This window comes from Mustela erminea, chromosome 14 (genome assembly GCF_009829155.1).
Source record: "Mustela erminea isolate mMusErm1 chromosome 14, mMusErm1.Pri, whole genome shotgun sequence".
Taxonomy (NCBI): Eukaryota; Metazoa; Chordata; class Mammalia; order Carnivora; family Mustelidae; genus Mustela; species Mustela erminea.
Window position 1 is genome coordinate 39,907,908 of NC_045627.1, and position 19,966 is coordinate 39,927,873.

Consider the following 19,966-nt stretch of genomic DNA (forward strand, 5'->3'; position numbering starts at 1 on the left):
GGTTGTGTTTGTTCTCCAGGACACCAGTAAGGTAAGATCAGAGCCAGGGTCTGAAAATTACATTGCCCAGAAAGTGAATCTAAATATGCAGAAGGAAATTAGCTTCTCTTACCTCTGGATTTGTTCACAGAGGCACAAAGTTCTTGAATGAGTTTTCAGATCGTGTTTTAAATCTAGATGGTGAAATCGTTTTAAGTCTTTGGTATTTTACTTAATTTTGCTTTTGCATATTTGACAACTTTCATTTCCCTGTTATGACTTCTTTATGCATCTTTTTTTGTTCTCTTGTTTGTTTTATTCTTTTTCTCACATTTAGAAGGTAAGCTTTCTCTTGCCCTCTAGTCTCTTTTACGCTTCAAAAGAGAAAAAAGCATGTCTGTGAGGTTTTCTTGTGCTGTGTGCTGTGCCTTTTTCCGTGTGCCGGTGTGTAACACTGTGCTCGAACATTCGTCCAAGTGTCATTTCATCTGGGACTCGGGGCTGTGCCGGGTGGAGTGACTCTGGCTCACACTGAGCCATTTCTTTGGGGAAAACAGAAGAAAAGACATGACGATGGGATATCAGGCTTTCTATATTTGGTGGGTGCTTTCATCTTTTTGAACAGGCTCCTAAGAACCGTTTTGGCCAGGTCATTCCCACTGACTTCATTTGAGGGGCAAGTTTCTCTCAGTAAGCTGGGTGACCTCCAGGTGGCCTGTGTGGACCCTGCTCTTGGGAAATGAAACTTCCTGCCGACGTCATCTCTCTATTTGCATTTCCTCCCGGTCTCCTTTGCAGGCTCTGGAATTTTGCTTTTGGAGATGTGTCATTGAGGTTTTCAACCTATTGTGAAAATGAATAGGCTCAGGAGTTTAGATGGGGCACCTGTCCTTCACAGTGATCCTAGTCTGCAAAATCAAAAGGGGACAAGTTAAGTGTATCTAAAGTTTCTCCTAACTTCAGTCTGTGGTTCACTGCATGTTCTGCTAAGCTGTGAATCAGCCATGGTTCTCTATGACCTCACCTTCCCCTAACCTAATCTCTTTCCTTATTCTCTCTCCTTTGCTTCTAGCAGATGAGAAATAGCAAAAAAGAAAAAGAAAAAAAAAAGAAATAGCAAAAAAGAGGAGCAGGCCTTACACTCTCAAATGTTTATCTGTGTTTGGAGGGGGAAAGTTAACCATCATCTAGTAAATAGGGGTTGCTGAGCTTTATTTAGTGCCAGTGCCATTGAGAGATGCTTCTTTTTTACAAAAAATGTGGTCAGTTGAGTTTCTCAGGACAAGGATGAGGCACCTGGGGAGATATACAAGGGAAACGGACCTGGTCCCTGCTGTGGACATTCTTGTAGCTGTCTCAGTTTTATGCTGATCTGGAAGGAATCAGACAGTTGACAGGTTCTGCAACCCTTAACTGTCAGAATGAAAGAAAGAAAATAAAATTAGTTTGGCCCAAAGCAGCTCAAGTACATAATAACATCAGAATGAACAAGAAATGTTTATTTTTAAATCTCAATTTGTTTTTGTTATACATTTACCTGGTTCAAAAATCAAAATGCTATAAAAAGATACACATGACAAATCTTACTTCCCACCCCATCCCCATCCACTCTACTTCCGCCTACCCTTTAAGTGTGATTGTTTTTATTAGTTGTAAGAGTAAGTCGAAAAAAATTTTTACCTTGAAAATGGAAACTGGTAACTAGAATTTTGGTTATTTTTCAGTTTAATAACATTATGCATCTTTCACTGCTTGACTGTAAGCAGTAAATTAATCAGACCTTGTGTCTGTCTGTGGCCACTGGGTCCCTTTTCTATTTAACACATGCTATCTTTTACCTCCTCTCGACCCTACCAATTAAGAATTAACTTTGTCTTACCATACTTGTTTCATGCTTCCCCATTGGTGCAGTTTTCTCCTGGAAAGTGATGGTTCCTCTAGAAAAGTGGGGGAAGAAAGTAAGTGGAAAAATTTTTGGTAAAAGCGCGTCTTGCCGAGTAAGTTAAGTTTTTAAAGAGGCAATGCAGTGGGTGATTATTTTACTTTTTATACCTACATTCAAATGACAGAGTTACACATTTAAAAGTATACTTTGAGTTTAAACAGCTCATTTCGTTTTGGAAATAACAATTTTCAAAAAAAAAAAAAAGAAAGAAAAGAAAATAACAATTTTCCCCTCCTGAAATAACAGTCATCGTATAGTGATCATTAAAAATTAATTTAGGGTACATTATGAAACAAACTAATTTGTGGATTACACACAATTCTAATTCTGCCCTTTGTAAACTTAGCAATCTATACTTAATCCCTCTTGTTTTTGTATTTATATTAGTTGTTTCTTGATGCATGCTGAGAATTAAGAGGAAGTGAGAAAATTTTTAAGCTAAGTATTTTTCGAACCCTATGTAGGCGCTTCTACAAACTGCACCTTGAGTCAGTACTTGCTGTTTTTCGGAATTAGTTCTTGTGGTGAATTCCTGGCACTGAGGGCCTAGGCTGGTGGTGGGCTAAATGTAGTGACTGATTCAGATGTCTTGCACAGAAGACTTCTGCCTACCAAAGAAGGAAATATTGGTTAGAACATGTGAGCCTCTAATACTCGTTCTTAACTACAGACAGCTGAGGTTTCAAGGTTGATTTTTATTTCATTTTTGAAAAAATAAGTATGTGAGGTTTTTTTCTTTATTATTAGAATGTCTACTCTGAAAATAAAACATGATTTAAGATTGAATCAGTTAATTAAAATGATTCTACTTTAGGTGTTTTATTTTTATTACCGAAATATAGTTGACATACAATGTTTTATTAGTTTCAGGCATACACATAGTGATTTGACAATACGTAAGCTTGTTAATGAGTCTAGGAGTGTTTTATTTTAGCAGCTAATATAGTAAAGGACTTAGCTCTTGAAGTTAAATTCAGGCATTTATAATATTTTAGCTCCTCCCCTCAAATTGGAGAAAAGCCCAAAATGTTAGAACAATTGACATTTCCCTCCTGATCCAAGTGATCTTTCAGTTGGTACATCTGATTGTTCACATACAGTTGGCATTGAATTTTAGAGCTGGGAAGGTGTTCTTAAAGAGGAGGAACTAAAGCCTGGGAAGGTAACTTACCAGAAGTCTCAGGGGTAGAGAACTTTCTCTCGTCACTTCATTGTAATTTGTAAGATCTTGTTCTACTCCCCTGTTTATTCTTTCCAGAAACATCTTTGTTTACAACACTGATTAAGGGGTGGAAATGCCATCAGAGTGGGAAGGGTAGGGAGGGAAAGTATCAGTGGGAAAAGGGAGAGTAGGTTGGGCAGCAAACAAGAGGGAGTCCTTAGTCCCATATCGAGATTTTTCTAGAGCCTGGCATTGTAGGACCTCACTTTTTCTGCCAAAGTTCCATTTGATTATCTCTAGGAGGAAATCTGTGGTTCTCTGTACTATTCTGTGTTCTTTAGATCGAACTCTATATTACATTTTAGGAGTGTTTCAGTTCCTGGGAGAGCATATAAAAAGGAGTTCTTTTAAGGTTGTCCTTCCACCTTTTGGTGTATGTGGGACAGAGCCAAGCCAGTGTGGTTTTTCATTTAAAGCCTGACCTCCTAAGAGCTTTACTGTAAAGGGGACCTTGGAGGAGGTGACCAGATCCCTGCCAGCTGTCCCCAAAGCTGCATGCCTAAATCTGGTCTTTTTAACACTCACTCTTTAAAGGGGGGGGTGGGCGGAGAACAACAGAAACCCAGAGAAGAGATTGGTGGAGACTCTTTCTTTCCCAAATTTGAGATTTTACAGAGAAAATACTCAAATGAAGATGTGTTTTTCTCTCCTATTTTGTACCCACATTGTACTCTGGGTACTTAGGCATGACATAGTTTAACTGAAAGCTTTGTGGTACATAGTATGGTTGACCACAAGGTTATGATTATTTCACTCTTTATAAATATATCTCAAAATTGACTTCTAGGGGTGCCTGGGTGGCTCAGTGGGTTGGGCCTCTGCCTTCAGCTCGGGTCATGGTCTCGGGGTCCTGGGATCGAGTCCCACGTTGGGCTCTCTACTTGGCGGGGGACCTGCTTCCTCCTCTCTCTCTCTCTGCCTGCCTCTGATTTCTCTCTGTCAAATAAATACATAAAATCTTAAAAAAAAAATTGACTTCTAGTCCTGGTTGTTCAGTGAATTGGTTTATAGCATATCTAGGATTCTTATGCTGCTGATGACAGTTCTGTCAATTCCATAATAAATATTACCCTTCAAAAGAAGTGTATATGAGATTCTTAGACCAAAATATTTGTTCCCACAGACATTTTTTACTTTAATAGATATGACATTAAAGTGTAATATGTTTAAGATTTTATTTATTTATTTGACAGACAGAGATCACAAATAGGCAGAGGGGCAGGCAGAAAGAGAGAGAGGGAAGCAGGCTCCCTGCTGAGCAGAGAGCCTGATGCGAGGCTCCAACCCAGGACCCTGGGATCATGACCTGAGCCGAAGGCAGAGGCTTTAACACACTGAGCCACCCATGTGCCCCTAAAGTGTAATATGTTTAAATGATTACTCAAAACTTGCTCTGTAACAAAAGAGTCTAAGGTGGTCCTTTCAGTTAGTGTTTTAGGTCATCAGAATTGTTTAAAATTGAGGCTATAAAGACCTTTGGTAACTAACTGAAATTCCCAATTTAAAAAATGCAACTTCATTTCAACTTTGCCATGGGTCATTTTTAGGGAAAAATGAGCACCTCTTAATTTTAACTTACTGATGTCACATCATCTCCCACTCAGAAGTAAATTATTCACTTCCTGAGAATTAGATTTTTTCCTTGAAGTGTGGTGGCCAGTCATGCTTTAGTAGGGAGAACAAATACAGTGATTTTTGAGGATACCGAATAGAGCAAAGCTAATTTTTCCATTATGTTCCAAATCGATTTTGGGCAATGAAGAATAAAATAAGTCATTTTGGGTAGTGAGGTTTAAGATTTTGATTTCTAGATCTTATTTTCTGGGCAGTATTAACCAAATCCAAAATCAACAAGACAAAGCCTTGCTGACTATTACAGAAGGTTAGAGGAATCTTCAGCCACTCTTTCCGGTAAAAGAAAAAATGCATGAGTTTTATTTAATCTAAAATAGATAGGTTTGATGCCAGCAAACCTGAGATCAGTTGAGTTTGTAGGACTGAGCCCTTGTTTCTTAATTTGTAAAATAAAATTATATTTAAATTTGAGGTTCAATGAAGTAACGAGGGGATAACAATATCTAAAACAGAACCTAATATGTAAGAAATCCTCAATTAAAGTTAGTTTCCAAACTATTAGCCTTATTTCTTTTTGATTTTTTTTTTTTTTTTAAGTAGGCTCCACATCCAGCATGATGCTTGAACTCATGACCCCATGATCAAGAGTTGCGTTCTGTACTGACTGAGCCAGCTAGGTGTCCCCAAATAATAGCCTTTAATGCTAGAGTAGATACAAAATATTTACTCTTTGTTCCCCTTGAATTTAGACTTTTGAAATGAAATCAATCTCATTTTTTTTCACTCTAAAAAATAATAATGTGCTAGAGAAATGGTTAACAGATTTTAAATCCTTTTTGCATGGATATAAGTTCTCTTTAGAGTGTGCACATGCCTCCCTTGTAAGAGCTGTGAATTTTTTCTTACTGTACCTAGACAAAGTCCTGTAATTTGTATTAGACCCTAAAGGCTGTCTAATTCTCTGAGGTTGGGAGTTCCCTGAGTCTCTCTTTAAACAGGTATTGATTTGGGTCTTGCTAATCTGGAATCAGGCCAAAGCTGACTTTTAAAGGCAGGGTTTGCTCTGCAGATTAACGTAGGACAAGATGAAGGAGGGAAATAATTGAGCCATTTGAGAATGAAAGCACTTAAAAAATGCCATTTGTCTACTTGCACTAATTACAAATGGATTTCAAAATAGATGCTCAATGCCTTCTTTTGAGAGATAACCTCCATAATTCCATATAACTTGATAATAAAACACAATTTTATTTACTTTTTTTTCAGTAATTTAATTCATTTCTGTTAAGTTGCCGAGACTGAGAATTTGCTGTTTAGAAGCCTTTGATAGCCGAGGTTAAAACAGAAGAACGATCTGTTTCTGTTTAGATTGGAAGGGAGGAAATCCTAAAGCTGAGAGTCCTTAAAATTGAATAGGTCCGTTGGAAAAGTTGTGGTCAGGCTACTGACCTTAAATTAAGCCTCTGAGCGCTATCCTCAGCTTATTTTGTCCTAGTGCTGGGTCTTGTTTGGATCAGAAGTGGGGATGCTCCTCGTGCCCCCATGTGGAAGAGTAGTGGTACCACACCTTTAAGTTTTACAGGACCAGAAAGTGAAAAAAAAGTTAGGGATTCAGGGCATTGCCTAGAATTCAGAGGTTAACTCTGTTCTTCTGTGCATAGAACTCTGTAAAAGTTCCCAGAGCAGAAGGGAGTTCAATTCTCTTTTTGTTTTGTTTTATTTTATTCTGTTTTATATTATAGAGAGAGATAGAGAGTGCGGGCAGGTAGGGAGCCGAGTGGGAGGGGAGAGAGAATCCCACCCAAGCAGACTGGGTGCAGAGCGTGGAGCTCGACTTGGGGCTTGACCCCAGGACCCTGAGATCATGACCTGAGCTGAAATCAAGAGTTAACACTTAACTGACTGAGCCACCCACTCACTTGTCTTTTAAAGTGTTAAATTGAGACTTACGAGATAGCCAGCCTGTCAGTTGTGCGAGTGAACACATGAGTGTTTATTATATTGTTCTCTACATTCTTCTGTATTTTAAAAACTTCAGCAAACAATTGGCGTATTTTTAAGTCTGCTTCAGCTTTTCATGCTTATGTCCTGGGTTTAATGCTAACCATTTTGCATCCTGATTGTAAACAGTCACCTGAGACCCACTTATTTTATCCTGCCTCTTCTTCTGAGTTAGGATGGTGAAGGGAACCAAGAATGAGGAGGATGAGGAGGGCAGGGAAGGGCAGAATAACACTTTCTCTTTCTTGCATTACATGGAGTGGTTTATTTGTGGAATTAAAACTAAATTGCTAGATTAAAATTTTTTGCCAGCTAGTGATGCCAAGTGTAGCGAAGTATCACCGAGAGTTTGTGTATTTCAGAGCAAGACGTAAAAGTACTGTGATTTGTGGCGCCACGTGCTAATGAGGCTTCCCGGATGCAGGGAGGGCTGGGGTGGGGGTGGGGCGCTGTGGTAGATGAATGTGGAATGGAAGGCTGATAACGAGGCATGTGACCACAGGGCTTTTTCCTGCTGCAGACATGAAGCATCTCTTGGCTTGAGTGATTTTTACCAGTTTTCACAGTTTAGCAGTAGAGAGACCAGAAAACAAAATAGAATTAACTGAAGATTTGCATGCACCATGCTGCATTTTGACAGAAATAAGCATTCTGGTGTGATGAAAGTATTTTTAAGGCTGTCGCAGGACTCCCTTAGCTATTGTATGTTAAGTGCTGTAACGTTTCCTCTGTCTTACTTTGTATGATGGTATCTCCGTTTTTGCAAAGAATGTAATTGTATTTCTTTTCAAAAGGACACTGAAGCCATGAAGAGAGCACTGGCCTCCATAGACTCCAAACTGAACCAGGCCAAAGGTTGGCTCCGTGACCCCAGTGCCTCTCCAGGTAATCCTCTGATTCTGTTTTTCTGATGGATACAATAAAAAGCTAAAAATCAAGCAAAGAAAGAAAGAAAGAAAGAAATGAATCTTCCCGTAATCTCATAATTCTGAGATAACTACTGCAACTTTTAGGAGCATGCTGCATGTTCTGGTAGTTTTGACTCATTGAAGCATTACTGGTCCTTAGAAGGATAAAGGACAATGACTAGTCACCCCTCACCATGGAGGAATTAGCCAAGCTGAACTGGGCATTCTTTGCCAGATTCTTGGTTCACTTCTTCTCTGAATTGGAAAGGTAATTATTTTGAATAAAAACTCTTCTAGTCCCCATCGGGCAGATTTCCATTTATGTCAACAAAGTACTTAATTAAGCAGATTAAATGGTGATGCCAATAAGAATTAGAAAGCAAAGTTGACTTATATAAGGACCCAAATGGATTATTGAGCTAGGTTTTATGGATTTTCTAATCTAATATTCAGTTTTAGATTAATATTTGAATGAATACAAAAAGCTTAATGGACGTTAGAGGTGCTAAATAGTATTAAGTGAGTAGAGCCTATTTTTGTCGTCCATATTCTTACCACAAGCTGCTTATCATCCTCAGATGGATATGATTCCAAATGTCTTTTTTAGAAGTATCTGTGGTTGAAACCTCACCCTCTGGTTTAAGGGCACTGCTTGGCTGTTAGCGATTGTATGTATCGTCTTCTATTCACTTCTCTTGTCGTTTAAAATCATCCATTCCTTCATGAATGAGATGACTTGTAAAGCATCCTTCCTAAATAATTAATGCATCAACAGTGTAGATATTGAATATCTCTTTATTTTAGGGGATGCCGGTGAGCAGGCCATCAGACAGATCTTAGATGAAGCTGGAAAAGTCGGTGAACTCTGTGCAGGCAAAGAACGCAGGGAGATCCTGGGAACCTGTAAAATGCTGGGGCAGATGACTGATCAAGTGGCTGACCTCCGAGCCAGGTAAATTTGCTCTGCTCTTACCCTAGTTAGGTGATGGATCAGGTGGAACTCTCGATAGAGTGTTTAGAGAGCAGGTCTCTGCTAATTTTACTATGTTCTTATGGACTAATGGATAACACAGATTATTATATTCTGTTCGTTTGAGATTGAAGTGAACTTTTCCTCTGATAAACTTTTAAAATAGGCAGATGCCTTGTATAGTTGAAATTGGAATAGAAATCTAGTATCGTAGTTTCTAGCTGTAGACTTATGATGAATAAGTGGTGAAGTCTGGCATGGGTAGGCATATGTTTTATGAAGGATGGGTAAAAAGAAACAAAGAGTGAAAACATTGGAATTATTTCACATTATTTTAAAAAAACAGCTAAGTGGGTTATCATGTAAGTTGGTTATTTCTAGGCTTTTTTGAGTTTCTATTTCATCATTATTCATTTGGTTTCATAATTCTTTTACCTACTTCAAGACTTGATTTTTAGAACTTTCCTGCTATAAACTAAATATATATAGTGAGCTATTAAGAAAACTCAGAATAATATAGGCTTTTTTGGAACTCATCCACAGCGTCAATGAAGTGTCTAAAAGATCCTCATTTTTATGGAATTTTGTAATATGAGTTTAGGGAAAAACTGAAATGTTGCTGAGATACTAGTATAGATGAAGTTTAATTTGGCTTCAAGAATGTCATGAAACATTTTTGGATAATTAGAAGGTATAGGATCTCCACAGAGACAGGCCTCAGAAACGCCCCTTGACATGTTACTAACGTGCACTGTTATTAGACCTGGTTTCAAATGTATTAGCAGAATAGACTTAAGAAGCACCTGGTTGGCTCAGTCGTTGGAGTGTGAGACTCTTGATCTTTTTGTGAGTTTGAGCTTCGTGTTGGATAAAGAGATTACTTTAAAAAAAATCTATATCTGTATCTCTCTCTATATATATTTCTTTTTTCTTTCAGTTTATTTATTTTTGAGTAATCTCTACACCCAACGTGGGGCTTAAACCGGCAACCCCAAAACGAAGGGTCGCACACTCCACTGATTGAGCCAGCCAGGTTCCCCAAGAATACAAGTTCTTTTTTTTTTTTTTTAAGATTTTATTTATTTATTTGAGAGAGAGACAGTGAAAGAGAGCATGAGAGGGGAGAAAGTCAGAGGGAGAAGCAGACTCTCCAAGGAGCAGGGAGCCTGATGTGGGACTCGATCCCAGGATTCTGGGATCATGACCCGAGCTGAAGGCAGTCGCTAAACCAACTGAGCCACCCAGGCACCCAAGAATACAAGTTCTTAAAGGAGTGGTTCTTTAACCTTCTCTGGGTCAAAGTAATTTTTATAATCTGATGAAAGCCATTAACCTGTACCTAAAAAGAAGCCCATAAATGTGCCATATAATATTACATAGAATTTCCAGAGGTTCGTGGATTCACGGTAGGGCTGGAAGCTCCAGGGGTTTCAGGTCAAGAGTCTCTACCTTGTAGGGAGAAGGAACTACATAAATAAATGTGATCTCATTGAGCTCAATGGGCCTTTTTCTCCTGCTGGGAAGCAGTCTCCCCTGTCATGAGCATGACAAGAACTTTACAGAGAGGACAAAAAGGAGTTCTGTTCCTGTTCGGAGAAATGCCAATGCAGCTTGACAAGATTCTTGGCTCTTCTGATTTCTCACTGCTGGCTCTTTTGTCTGCAGCCTTTTCACAGTGTGGTAGACAGTTCTCACTTGGAATTCTCAAATACACAGTTGTATGTGTTTAGAGAAAGATGAATTTGAGCAAGAGAACAAGGTGGTTGCTGTATGGGACTGACCGTAAGTCTGTAAAGAGAAAAGACTCACACAGTGATGAGGAGTTACGGGCCTCCTTCACACTGGAGCCTGCAGTGTCCTTTCCTGATGAAAGATTAGCGAGCTCTCTCCCTGTTAGCCCTTCTTAAATATGCCTCCATGTTTAACATTTTCGTGGCTGAGGCTCAGCAACAATTTCCTCGTTGATAAGCTTCTTTTCAGTCACCTAGGGTTTCTAGGTTGTAAGGATCTATTTTTCCTGCCACGGGACTCAGTAAACTTTTATTCTGAATGAAAAATTATGTAGCCCAGAAATATTTTTATATTTTCACAGCCGGACTTTTATACCAAAAAGGTTTCTCCATCATGAATTACTAGAGTTGAAGGAAAAAAGCAAATTAAATTGTAAAAGGTCCCAAAAGTCTTCCATTCCTCTGCACATAAAAGGGAAGCCTCAAGTATAAGTACCTGGCAATTAATATGATTGAGTTCATTATTTCAGATACTGGTGTAGATGAAAAATAAAGATGAATTTTAAGAGGACAAGTAAATGAATGACTGGTCCGTGCTTCATTTAAGAGAAGCAGCGATGTTGTGGAGTTCATCCTACAGTCAGAAGGTCAGGTTAGGAATATAAGCTTTGCCATTCTACCGGCTGATCAAGTTGTCACCCTGTCATGGAGAGTTTCCTAGGCCGAGTGGATTAAAACACCTGAGCTTATGAAAAGGTAGCAAATCTTACTTCATTTTAACTTGAACATTCTCTTACAAAGAGAAAACAAGTGTCTAATAATGCACATCACTTTTAGTAGCCTACCACTTCTGAAAGAGGAAAATAGTAAAATTCGTTCTTCAGGAATTTGATGGGGGGGGGCGGGAAACCAGTTTCTTGTCAACAGTGCTTTTCGCCCTCCTCTGTACCAACTGTTTTGATATTTATAGATTGCATAGGAGCAGAAGGTAGACATTTAAGATTCTTATTATTAGGTTTATTATAATAATAATGAGACTTCAATAACAGTAGTAGTCATATATTTGTATTGCTTTATTGCCGTGGTGTTTTCAGGTTAATTCTTTTGCTTAAAGCCACTCTGTTCGGTAAGCAGGGCGAGAACTGTTACCTCCCCACCCCTCATTTTATAAGTTAGAAAGCTGAAGCCCATCGTAAACAAGGTTCATGGCTCCCAAGAGTAAGGATTTGAACACAGATCTGTTTGGTCCCAGTGTGGTGTGCTTTCAGTAACACTGTGTATACTACCTCCTGAAACATTTTCAGTGTATACTTGCCCATAAATAAGACAGTCTAATGGGATTTTTTTTTCCCCAAAGCACACATTACTATGGTAACAAACCCTCCATAGCAAGAAGATCACAAGCACATTTTCCCCCTGAAGTTCAGACTTGATTATGTAATCACCATCAAGAGGAGAATCATTATTACCAAAATTTGCAGGCTGGTCTTTAAAGTGGTACTGCCATTCCAGAAAGCTAATGCATATTTTTAAAAGCGAAAGGAGACTGTAGAGAGTTGGGGTGTTCTGCTTTATTTCTGCATTTTCTTGTGCTATCCCAGATGTACTGAAGGAAAGGAGAAAGACAAGCAGGTTAACAAAAATGGCATATTTGTGCATCTCATGATATCTTGCCAGTAAGTATTTGAGAGAGTACAGTGACAGCATCTGTTTTGAGCAGAGGACAAGGGGCCTCACCCGTGGCCATGCAGAAAGCCCAGCAGGTGTCGCAGGGTCTGGATGTGCTCACAGCAAAAGTGGAAAATGCAGCTCGCAAGCTGGAAGCTATGACCAACTCCAAGCAGAGCATTGCCAAGAAGATTGATGCTGCTCAGGTAGTAACGATTTTCAGGAGAGGTGGGCAATAAATGACAAATGTTCCATAACTATCCTGCATCTCTGTCTGTCTGTCTGTCTCATTTACTGTGGGTGACTGACGGGTGTTTCTAAGGGATGACCGATTCCCTGCAATTACCAATGTTAACCCTTCTGCTCCCACCACAAGTTTAGACTCCTGTTTATCTATACTTTGAAATAGAGATCTTAGTTTTGAATACTTGGCTTAGTTAAAAGGAAGTACTCTGAATACCGAGAGAATACTACTAGCTCCTGGTATAGATCACAGTGTACAAAAACTGGTCTTCATCTTAAAATTCCCAGCTATGTTTGGTCATAGCAATGCTAAAGGGTTAAAGTTTTCTGCTGCTGCTCTCCTGTAAAACGATTTTCAGGCATTTCACAGAGAAACACAAATGTTTGGGAAGTTCAGTTAATATATAAGTCAAAGATAAGATGAAGCTTGTGAAAGTGTTTATTCTTATGGGGATGAAAATCACTTATAAGAAAATGAAGGATCAATCTTATTTTACCGGAGCTAAGAACCTGGGTAAAAAAAATTAGAATCAGCATTATAAAATGGTCACTGGTGTGCCTCGTGATTACTTTTGAAATCTTTCTGATGCCTTGGTTTATGAGGAGGTCTCAATGTGCTTCTTTTCTGTTTCTGTGTATGTAGAATTGGCTTGCAGATCCAAATGGAGGGCCAGAAGGAGAAGAACAGATTCGAGGGGCTTTGACTGAGGCTCGGAAGATAGCAGAATTATGTGATGATCCTAAAGAGAGAGATGACATTCTACGTTCTCTTGGGGAAATATCTGCTCTGACTTCTAAATTAGCAGATCTACGGAGACAGTACGTATTTAATTTCTCTCTTTTCTTCCCCAGGCACATAAATAGTTGAATGCTGTAGGTTAAGCGCATGTATGATGTTATTCCGCTATATTCTCATTGATTCTGTGTGACATGGCTAGGTCAAATATTACTTCTATTTTATTATTGGCATAACTGAGGTTAAATGATTTCTTGCTGGTTACATGGTTTTAAATGAATAAATTTCAGAAGAACTCCTTTTTTGAGATCTACTTTTTAATTTTTTTTTTTTTTTTTAAAGACTTTATTTGAGAGAGCGAGAATGAGAGAGAGAGAGAGCTTGGGAGGGAGAGGGTCAAGGGGAGAAGCAGACTCCCTGCTGAGCAGGGAGCCGGATGTGGGACTCGATCCAGGAACTCCAAGATCATGACCTGAGCCGCAGGTAGTTGCTTAACCAACTGAGCCACCCAGGCGCCCTTACTTTTTATTTTCTAAGCTAGGACTTTCCCTGCTATATCATGTTTGTGGCATAACCGTTTCCCAGGAGGAGGGTGGGGCACAAGAAGATGCTTTCTTCTTTCCCCAGCAGTGTTATTTCTTATGCAAACATTATAAAAGATTCTTAAATACAATGTCCTCACCACAGCTGCTGCTTTTTAAAGACGTTCATGGCATCTACTTTGATTATATAGAAAAGAAGTGTTGCTTTTGTTCTTTTGACCAATATTTTTCTCTCTTAAACAAACTGCAGCACGTGCTAAAAGAACGTTAAAAAAGAATACAACGTCAGAAGTAAAAGTTGCTTCTTCCCCACCTCGGTCCTCCAGCCTCAGCCCTTCTCCAGGGGTAACCATATCAAGTATTTTGTGAGATTTGGCTTTTCATGTAACTTGCATATTTCATTCCCTTTTCTTCCATGGGAAAGTACCTACTCTTTCTTCAGTGACTGGTACCTTGAAGTTCTTTCAAGTCTTATACTGACTAGGGGGACAATGTTGGTTAAGAAGGCACATTCCTGCGTAGCTAGAACTGTGAAATAGGAGATGGGTGGGAGCAGAGTAGATACACTTTAGGCAGGAGGTTATGATGGAGACCAACTTAAATAACAGCTCAAGTGTGATTGTATACCGAGCTCGATCATTTGAGGATCACTGTTTTATACCTCAAATCTTGAATTGTTTAGATGGAGAAAATAAATAATTTGACAATTGTAAAATATAATGTCTAAGGGTTAGATCTATTTCTATTTCTTACTATTAATCCATTTATATAATCTGTTTGCATTCTTATTTAAAAATACTCAAAGGTGGGGCGCCTGGGTGGCTCAGTGGGTTAAAGCCTCTGCCTTAGGCTCAGGTCATGGTCCCAGGGTCCTGGATCGAGCTCCACATCGGGCTCTCTACTCAGCAGGAGCCTGCTTCCTTTCCTCTCTGCCTGCCTCTCTGCCTTCTTGTGATCTCTCTCTCTCTGTCAAATTTAAAAAACAACAACAACAACAAAAACAAAAACAACTCAAAGGAGGGGTTCCTGTGTGGCTCAGTGGGTTAGAGTCTCTGTCGTCAGCTCAGGTCATGATCCCAGGGTTCTGGGAGCAAGCCCTGCATCAGGCTTTCTGCTCAGCAGGGAGCCTGCTTCCCCCCACACCCTCGCAGGCCCCTCTGCCTGCCTCCCTGCCTACTTGTGATCTCTGTCAAATAAATAAATAAATAAATAAAAGCTTAAAAAATAAAAAAACTCAAGGAGAATATTTGTTTTAAAGATCCTCCACAATTTCATATACATACCAGACACTCATTAATGTTTCTTAATGATGAAGAAAGAATTAATGGTAAGAGTGTTAAGGGCAAACCTCCCTGTGTGGTATATGCCATCATTACTTTTTTTTTTTTTTTTAAGATTTTATTTATTTGACAGAGAGAGACACAGCAAGAGAGGGAACCCAGGCAGGGAGAGTGGGAGAGGGAGAAGCAGGCTCCCCGTTGAGCAGGGAGCCCCATGCAGGGCTTGTTCCCAGGACCCTGAGATCATGACCCGAGCTGAAGACAGATGCTTAATCACTGAGCCACCCAGGCGCACGCCATCATTACTTATTACTATAATGTATGCATGTACATAGCTTCCTGTACATGATCAGAGCCTTGGTAAACACCTTCTTTGTCCAGCTTTATAATGGAGAAGATATAGAAATTTAAAGTCACAAAGGAGTTCTTTTCTTTTTTTAAAGATTTCTATTAAAGATTTTTATTTATTTATTTGACAGACAGAGATCACAAGTAGGTAGAGAGAGAGGAGGAAACAGGCTCCCCGCTGTGGGGCTCGATCCCAGGACCCTGAGATCATGACCTGAGCTGAAGGGAGAGGCTTTAACCCACTGAATCACCCAGCTGCCCCTCACAAAGGAGTTCTTAAGAGAGTCTCTAAATTAGTCATTTTGGCAGGCAGACTAATATGTTTATGTTTATTGGTGAGACAGATAAGATTAGCCTGAAATTCTCTCGAAGTGGACTTGAGATACAGAATGCATCAGACTCTCTGTATGTTCATAATGGTTAGAATCTGCAGTCTTTGCAGTGGGATTTTGGGGGCAGTAATCTCTCTTTGTGATATATATTGTGGTTTTTCTTTTTATTTCTGTGTTGATGCTATTGTTGAAGTTCTTTGCTTGCAAGGAACTAACTCAAGTAAGAAGTGGAAGTTTTTTAGAAATATGTAGAGGCATCTAATGGAACTTAATTGTTTGAAGTATGGCCAAGTCTGGGGGCAGCCCTAAGTTCCTTCCTCCATCCCCTAGTAGCTGTATGGTATGCTGTCTCCTTCACTCTGTGTGCTGAATTTGTTTGGGTTCTTCATCTAGCTTTGACCTACCATGTCCCAGGCTTAGTATGACTTTCTATTTCCAGATCTACCACTAGTTGACTATGCAGTGTTTTTGAAGTTTTGAAGTATGGACAGCCTACCCTAGAATCAACCGGAAAAGTTTGTAAAAAATGTATACCCTGGGCCCTACACCAACATACTTGATCAGAATTTCTTGATGGTGGGTTTAACAATCTGCCTTTAAAACTAAGATTCCAGGTAACTCTTATGCACACCGGAAGTAGGTGACTTGCTTGACTATGGCCGTGTTGTCTTTGAGTTAGATAACCAGTTCAATTAGTTATGGTGAAGACGAGAGAATTGCTTGATAGCAATGTAAGTATCTAAGAGGGAGGACTCGGGAGGTCAGATGGAGTGCCTGGGTTTGAATTCTGAGTCCACCTAAGGAAGTAATAGGACCTTGGGTGAGTTGTCCAACCTTTTAGCACCTCAGTTTTGCTTTTTGAATAATGGGATAATACTGGTATCTACCTCAAAGGGTCGTTGTGAGGATTAAATAATATAAGAGTCTTTGCAATAGTACCTGTCAGAGTTGGGACTCCAGAGACTGTACTTCCAGGCGACTGGGTGGTTCAGTGGATTAAGTGTCTGCCTTTGGCACAGGTCATGATCTCAGGATCCTGGGATCAAGCCCTGCGCCAGTTTCCCTGCTTAGCGGGGTGTCTGCGTCTCCATCTCCCTACCCACCCACCTTCCTACCCCTGCTCATGCTCTCTCTCTCAAAAAAGAAAAGAAAAAAGATTGTACTATTACTGGTTCTATTATAACTAGTTCTATAACTACTTCAGTTACTGTTATACAACATAAATGGCTACTTGGGCCCACCTAGTTTCTGAGGGAACTAGCATTTCCCATGATGGCTGACTGAGTGATATTTGATTCAGCTCAGCTGACCAAATGGTTGAGCTTGACTGAGGTAGACTGACTCAAACTCATATTTAATGTTTTAACTGGGATAATGCAATCTGAATTTAAATAATTAATTTCTTACTTTAGTGCCAAATAAACCACTCTCCTTCCAAACTAAGCTAATAATAATCATTAGTAATTTGTTATCTCATTAGCATTTGTAGAGCAATTCAAATCATCTCAATGTAAATAGTGTCTGACAGGATGGCTTTTTTTTTTCTTAAAGGGGCAAAGGAGATTCCCCAGAGGCCCGAGCATTGGCCAAACAGGTGGCCACAGCCCTGCAGAACTTGCAGACCAAAACCAATAGAGCTGTGGCCAACAGCAGGCCCGCCAAGGCAGCTGTCCACCTGGAGGGCAAGATTGAGCAGGCACAGCGGTGGATTGATAATCCCACAGTGGATGACCGGGGCGTTGGTAAGGCCATAAGTGCACTTAATCCTCATTAAACTGGTCTCAGGGAAAAGGAAGAAGTTGTTGATAGAGATCTTGTTCATCTGCACTTGGGTGCAGAATGGGTTCTTCAGCGACTGGTGAGTAAGTCATTCTACAGTGGGACTCCATTTCCAAATGTAGCCAATATGATTCTTGTGATTTAATAAAAAAGAATTAGCAAATAAACGATTTTGCTTTGGGCAAATAGAAAGGTCCTCAGGTTGGAATTGAAACTTTGAACCAATTATTTCTAGCCTCTGTCTACTTCCATTCTGTTGTATTTCGATTGCAGTTCTTGGAAAATATCCAGTTAAATGTAATTTTTGAAAATAAGTAAGAGACACTGAGCTACCGAGGTTATTTTCATTTGTAAGGGCTCCTGCACCACACAGTCACCAGTAGAATTGATAACCTAGAGTTTTGATTTTGGGGAGATTTTAGGGATGAATCTGTAAGAATTTAGGTCATTTTATGATAGCAAGCCAGCTGAAGCTGAGAGATCTATTTACTTCATTTGCTGTGTTTGCTGGATAAAAAGATAAATTTTTAAATTGGTGATTCCCAGTGTTGAAGAATCAGACAAATGTATAATTTACTGGGGGAGGAATAAATTGGTATAAACATTCTGAACAGCAATTTAGTATTACGTGTAAAGAGCTTTAAAAAAGTTCATACTCATTGACTTAGCAATTTGAGGAGTTTATTATAAGATATAATCAGACATTTTCTAATGATTACATACAAGAATGTATATAAGCAGCATAAATGTTTAATAATAAGTAAGTGATCAGTAATTATAGTTAATATGATATTATATAGATTTTGAGATCATGGTTTTTTTAAAATATTCAGTGATGTGCAAAAATGTTCCCATTAAATAAAAAAAGCAAGGAATATGTAAATGTTATGTATAATCTCATTTTTGTAAAAGAGAAATGTATATTTGTATAGGAATGTGCAATGCATTAGAAAAGACTGAAAGATTTGTAATGACATGGATAGATCTAGAGGGTATAAAGCTAAGTGAAATATGTCAGTCAGAGAAGGACAAATACCATATGATTTCACTCATATATAGAATTTAAGAAACAAAACAAATGAACAAAAATTGAGACAAAACAGAAAAACCAGACTTAACTGTAGAGAACAAATTGATGGTTACCAGAGGGGCGGTTGGTGCGGGGAGGATGGGTGAAACAGGTGAAGGGGATTAAGGGTTTGCTTAAGTGATGAGCACTGAGTAGCGTGTAGAATTGGAGTCACTATTTTGTATACCTGACACTGACATAAGACTGTATGGGAACTATACTGGAATTAAAATTAAGTAAATAAATATGAATAAGATACTATTTCAGAAGACAGGAAGGAAATGTTTAGCTGTGTCAATCTCTGAGGATTATAGGTGGATTATCTATTCTTATTTATACTTTGCTGAATTCCCTAAATTTTTCTATTGTTAGGGACAAAAACTCCACTAAATGTTATTATTTAAAAAAAAAATAAACAACCAACAACAGAGTAGTTTAGCACAAAGGCACTTCAGTTGCCTTCTCTGAGTCTGTGTGAGTTACAGCATTTTCCTCTGGATCCAGGTCAGGCTGCCATCCGGGGCCTTGTGGCCGAAGGGCATCGTTTGGCTAATGTCATGATGGGGCCATATCGCCAAGATCTTCTTGCAAAGTGTGACCGCGTGGACCAGCTGACGGCCCAGTTGGCTGACCTGGCTGCCAGAGGGGAAGGAGAGAGTCCTCAGGCGAGAGCCCTTGCCTCTCAGCTCCAAGACTCCTTAAAGGTACAACTTCGGAGCACATATGACATTTCTCTACTTCCTGTTTTTCTTTGCGTTTTTTTTTTTTTTTTTTAATTAACATATAATGTATTCTTTGCTTCAGGGGTACAGGTCTGTGACTCATCAGTCTTACACAATTCACAGCACTCACCATAGCACATACCCTCCCCAGTGTCCATAACCCAGCCACCCTATCCCTATCCCCCGACCCCGCAGCAACCCTCAGTTTGTTTCCTGAGATTAAGAGTCTCTTGTGGTTTGTCTCCCTCCCCAGTCCCATCGTATTTCACTTTCTGCTTCCTGTTATGGACAGACTAGGGACAGAGAGAGATTTTAAAAATACATAATTTCTTGAGTCTAGGGAAAGTAAAGGGTGGATCCAGGAGGGTATAAAGAAGTCCAGAGCTGATTAGGAAAAAGCTCACCTGTGTTTGACGACAGCTGAAGTTTTCCAAGTTTCAGTCCACTGAGAACTCTTCTGTGGTAGCTACCAGGCATCCCTTCCCTTTGTAAACTTGAGTGGATCTATTTAAAAGATAACTTCATAATAATCCTGAAATGATGAGCTTGGTGACCTAGTTATATCTTTCCTAATATTCTTTAAAAGAAAACATGTAATTATTAAAATAAGAACATTGGCCTAACACCTAAAATCATCTCCGGTATCATGAACCACCCACCTTGAGACACAATGGGAGTGACTGAGGCTTCTTTTTATAAATCCAGAAAACTTAGATTGGACTAAGTATGACAACTATGAAAAGGAGCCTCTTCATGACTTCTCAGAACCCTCTTTAGACCCATGTTAAGAAATAGATACATATACTGGTTATCAAAGTTTTTCTAGAAACTTAACTGAAAAAACATGTATCCAAAAAAAATTGCCATCCTTAATTTCTTTACTCTTAATGTGAGAAAATGCTTAGAAATTTGGCACT

At 39.3% G+C, this 19,966-nt stretch overlaps 1 protein-coding gene across 2 annotated transcripts in view; it reads left to right on the plus strand.

The window, feature by feature from the left end:
• VCL (vinculin) overlaps positions 1–19,966 on the plus strand; it is a 114,444-nt gene that overhangs the window by 72,204 nt on the left and 22,274 nt on the right. For both annotated transcript variants that reach the window (XM_032311693.1, XM_032311694.1), the window contains exons 7-12: positions 7,517–7,607; positions 8,435–8,582; positions 12,051–12,204; positions 12,885–13,060; positions 17,031–17,221; positions 18,832–19,031. In XM_032311693.1, the coding sequence (XP_032167584.1) occupies positions 7,517–7,607; positions 8,435–8,582; positions 12,051–12,204; positions 12,885–13,060; positions 17,031–17,221; positions 18,832–19,031 (960 nt within the window). The remainder of the gene's footprint in view (positions 1–7,516; positions 7,608–8,434; positions 8,583–12,050; positions 12,205–12,884; positions 13,061–17,030; positions 17,222–18,831; positions 19,032–19,966) is intronic.